The following is a 4,693-nucleotide window of genomic DNA, read 5'->3' as shown; positions in this document are numbered from 1 at the left end:
CTCATTACATAGTTCCTCAATTAACAAAGAAGTTCGAGAGGTAAAGATATCTTGCCTACATAAAGGAATCAGTTGAGTGCTAGATATGGTAAGCCGTTGTGTTTAGGCTACTGTCTGGAAAAGAGCTACAGGAGAACGCTTCATGCTCTTCATAGTGCAATACAGCCTGATGGTACCAAGTAATTGACTAGATAAACAGTTTGGGTGTTTTTCATTATTGGTGTTGAAAGTCCTAAGAAATAATTCAGGGCTGCAGTCGATAGGAATCAGAGTTGCTGACGTGATGATGCCATACGTGAACTGAGTAAACTAGAGCTTTCAATTGGCTCATTGCTAGTGGCCAAATCAGAGATGTTTTCAGTGGTCCCGTAAATGGAGATTAATATTGAAACATGATTTTTCCTTTTTTATATTCTCAAATGAAGACAGTCAGTTGTTTCAAGCATTTTCTTTCAGCATACAAGTCTAATCCTGTTTCGACAACAGTGTCTGTGCAATGCATATGTAATATTTAACTGTATAGTTGCAGTGATATGCAAAATAATCAAGCATTTGAAACTAAATTTATTTTACAGCAAATTTGGCAATGTGGTAATCACTTCAGGAGGATTAAAAGATTGTTTTGTCAAGGTCAAGCCATTACTTCAGAAGAGGATAAACAGCCCACCTCTTCCCATATACTTTAGGTTACTCTAAGTTATCTTAAGGAGTAATTATATTGCATCATCACAGTGATATATGTAAAAACCATACAACCATCAAAATAGTCATTCAAGAGATATAATTTGGAAATGATTCAGATGATTAATATGCCTCATCATACATGTAGCGATAACAACTAAGATATCCTACTTTTTGCACTTAATCTTGATATTTCAATTACTGCCTCATTCAATTGAAGTCTAAATATTGTTCATTATCCTAATCCTTCCACCTAGTCCAAAAAGAAAAAAGAAAATGACTGATAAATAAGGAATCTGCTTGTATATAATTACGGTAGGCCTACTGTAATACTTGTTCTATGGTGGCCATCTTCTTCATATATTTGTACATTTTGACATCAACGCATGGTCCTATCCTCAAAATAACCACAGATTTTTACTCTCTGGCCCCTAAAACTATTATATTCCATGTTTTGAAAATTATAGGTTCGTAAGTAAACGAAATAGTGCATATTCCAAGGCGGAAATCTTGGAAAATGGCCGCTATTTATATTTTGAGAGCAAAACATGTTTGGATTTTCCATCCCCCGAAATCTTCATATTCCAAGGCTTGAAAATTGCACGTATGCTAAAGTAAGTGAACAATATAATGCATGTTCTATGGCAGCCATCTTGGAAAATGGCCGCTATTTGTATGTTTCGACACCAAAGCATGGTCATATCCCCAAACAAACCTCAGATTTGGACTCTCCATCCCCTAAAACCAGTATATTCCATGTTTTGAGAATTCTAGGTACCCTACAGGAAATAAACAACATAATGCATGTTATATGGCGGCCATCTTGGAAAATGGCCGCTACTTGTATATTTCGACATCGAAGCATGGTTATATCCTCAAATAAACCTCAGATTTGGACTCTCCATCCCCTAAAACCAGTATATTACATGTTTTGAAAATTCTAAGTACCCTATACAGGAAATAAACAATATAATACATGTTATATGGCGGCCATCTTGGAAAATGGCCGCTACTTGTATATTTCGACATCGAAGCATGGTTATATCCTCAAATAAACCTCAGATTTGGACTCTCCATCCCCTAAAACCAGTATATTACATGTTTTGAAAATTCTAAGTACCCTATACAGGAAATAAACAATATAATACATGTTATATGGCAGCCATCTTGGAAAATGGCCGCTATCTGTATATTTTGACATCAATGCATTGTTTTTTCCCAAAAATAACTTCAGATTTGGATTCTCCGCCCCCTAAAACCTGTAAATCCCAAGTTTCTAAACTTCTAGGTATGCTAAAGTCAGTAAACAGAAAATCCAAGATGGCTGCCAGCGGCCATTTTGGATTTTCGCGTATATCTCAAATTGCTCAATGCTGACAGAGCTCCAGCATGTAGATTCTTCAAATAGAAGGTCTCACCAGTCAAAATCAGTAAAAAAAAACTATGACATTCCAATGCAACCTTACCCCCCTTGGCTGCCGGACTACTTTACCCGAAGGAAATGCCACCTGCCAATGTGAACCCCCGACCATTGCAGTCACATCTCCCGATGTTCCTGCAGAATTTCAACTCATTACTTGCCAACTGACACAGGATTTGATACAGGAAACGAATCCAGATTCATTCTTTTTTCCACGATCCAGGCAGGTGCACATCGACTGCACATGGAACAACTCTCTCGGCTATCACAACTTCCTGAAGAGTGTGGCAAAGGAAAGTGGTGATATCGCGAATGAAATTGATACAGTCGGTTATACCAATTGCTTTATGCCATTTACCATCACTGCCGCCACGTACATAATGCTACCTCGTCTGCAGAAATTGAGCTTCCATGACGAGAGTGTAGATATCAGTTCTAATTCTTTTTTGCCCCTCGAGAGACTTGAGCTCCTATCACTGACCCACCTTCATTTAAAGTATCTGCACTCCGAAGTCTTCAGAGGTCTGACCCACCTCCGGGTACTCTCCCTTTGGGACAATGACCTAAGAGAACTCCCCGATGGGATCTTTCATGATCTTCAGGATTTGCAGAGCTTGTCAATAGCGAACAATAGCCTTGTACACATTTCCCGTGATCTGTTAATGCCACTTGAATTCTTAAACATTTTGTACCTGAATGGCAATAATATATCTTTTATACATAAAGATGCATTCAGGCCGCTCAGGTCTCTGGAAGAAGTGAATCTGTCGTACAATAATCTCGATGAGACGTTCCTGCTAAGCTTCATCGAGACTCGGAAGCTTTCACTTTCACACAATTCACTAACTAGAGTTACAGAGGATACTTTCGCAGGTGTCCGGGAATACACTGGCTCATTAGACTTGTCATATAACCTGATAACGTCCATTGCCGAAACAATCTTTCTGGATACGCCAAATTTAACCCAGGTTTACCTTCACGGGAATCTTCTAACCGTTATTCCTTCCTTCCATTCTCTTCCCAAAAGCCTCGAAATAATGAGCCTCCAGCATAACCCACTTGTTTGTAGCTGTAACTTGATTTCATATCAGGGGTTGACTAGGTACACTCCTGGGGTTGACGGTAACGCTACATGTAAGCAGAAGGGTAACGCATTCGTGACATTAGGACAGGTCAACTCATCTTACTGCAGGAAAGGCGGAATAAATCCAATCCACACCGTTCTCATATCACTTGGAACTGTAACTGGTGTGATCGCAGTGGTGTTCATGTGTTTTGTAATCTACAAAAAGAACGAAACACTGATCAAGCTCATGTTACTAGAATACTTTCCCGAAGACATGTCGGATGAGGATGCAAATAAACCCTTCGATGTATTCATATCTTACAGCCAACTTGACGATGAATATGTGCTTCGTTACTTGGTGCCTCTATTGGAGAACGAAGAAGAGGCTTCCTATTCGATCTGCCTCCACCATCGTCATTTCATCCCAGGAGACGCAATCGCAAACAATATTGTCAGCGCCGTGGCACAAAGTCGTCGTGTCATCTTGGTACTGTCCAAAAACTTCCTTGAGAGTGATTGGTGCATGTACGAGTTCCGCATGGCTCATCTTCAAGCGTTGCAGGATCGTCGTAACACGTTGCTCATCATCACTCTGGGAGATATCTGCGAAGACAACCTTGATCCGGACCTGAAGGCACACTTAAGAACTACAACGTATCTCGAGTCATCTGATTCAAAATTCAAACACAAACTCTTCTTAGCTCTTAAACGGAGGCGCTCAAAGCGAGTAACATCAAACAACCAAATGGGACTAATTGATCTAGAAGGTTTATGATTTCCATTGTATCGCAATGCTCATCATGTTTGTGAGTGGAGAGCAATATTTAGGAGGATCCATGAATGTCTTTGTACTTTATACTCTATTCTGTTGATGCTTATCTGAAATATGGTTAGGCCTACTCGACGTTTAATCGGTTGTCGTTTAAGGTTCTTGTAATCTTCATCATGTATGTATTTTGAAATGGTGAAGTTATCTCAAGAAGCAGCATATAAATATGCATAATATAAATCTAAATCATTTAGATAGTTATGTATTTTTTTTTCTCTGCAGCAATAGATTCACCTGAACTGCTAAAATAAATACTATTGCATTTTTCAAACTTTTGGCAACGCATTGAAATATATAAGAAAGTGATATTTGATCTGAATTTAATCCCGAACTTGTATTTTGACATCTTAATTGATCAAGTATTCAATTTTATTTTTCAATGTTTTGTTCCATTTTTTAGGCGGTTAAGTCGTTTCCATACCACCAAAATTCACAATACCTTCATGCCACAATCAAGTTATCAACCAATCTACTTAAATTCGAGTGACCTTATTGAAGGATTTTGCATCAGTTTATTGACCTCTGGCTCCTAAATAAATTTCAATTATCTTCATTCGTCCTTATTTCAGAGTAAAATTATTGAATCTCAAGGTTTCGTGAATTTGCCGTCGAAGGTGATTTTATATATCATTCACCAATTAAATGTGAATATAAAGAGGGGAATCTTTCTTTTTTTGCCTTGAAGGGTGAATGTGCA

The 4,693-nt window shown here is 38.4% G+C and overlaps 1 protein-coding gene across 1 annotated transcript; it reads left to right on the top strand.

The window, feature by feature from the left end:
- The first annotated feature begins 2,124 nt into the window (after positions 1-2,124).
- LOC121426570 (toll-like receptor Tollo) lies at positions 2,125-4,693 on the top strand. Its single transcript, XM_041622922.1, has one exon. The coding sequence runs from the start codon at positions 2,125-2,127 to the stop codon at positions 3,940-3,942; it is 1,818 nt and encodes a 605-aa protein (XP_041478856.1). The 3' UTR covers positions 3,943-4,693.

This window comes from Lytechinus variegatus, chromosome 13 (genome assembly GCF_018143015.1).
Source record: "Lytechinus variegatus isolate NC3 chromosome 13, Lvar_3.0, whole genome shotgun sequence".
Lineage (NCBI taxonomy): Eukaryota > Metazoa > Echinodermata > Echinoidea > Temnopleuroida > Toxopneustidae > Lytechinus > Lytechinus variegatus.
The sequence above is the reverse complement of the archived record's forward strand: the minus strand, read 5'-3'. Positions and strand labels throughout refer to the sequence as shown.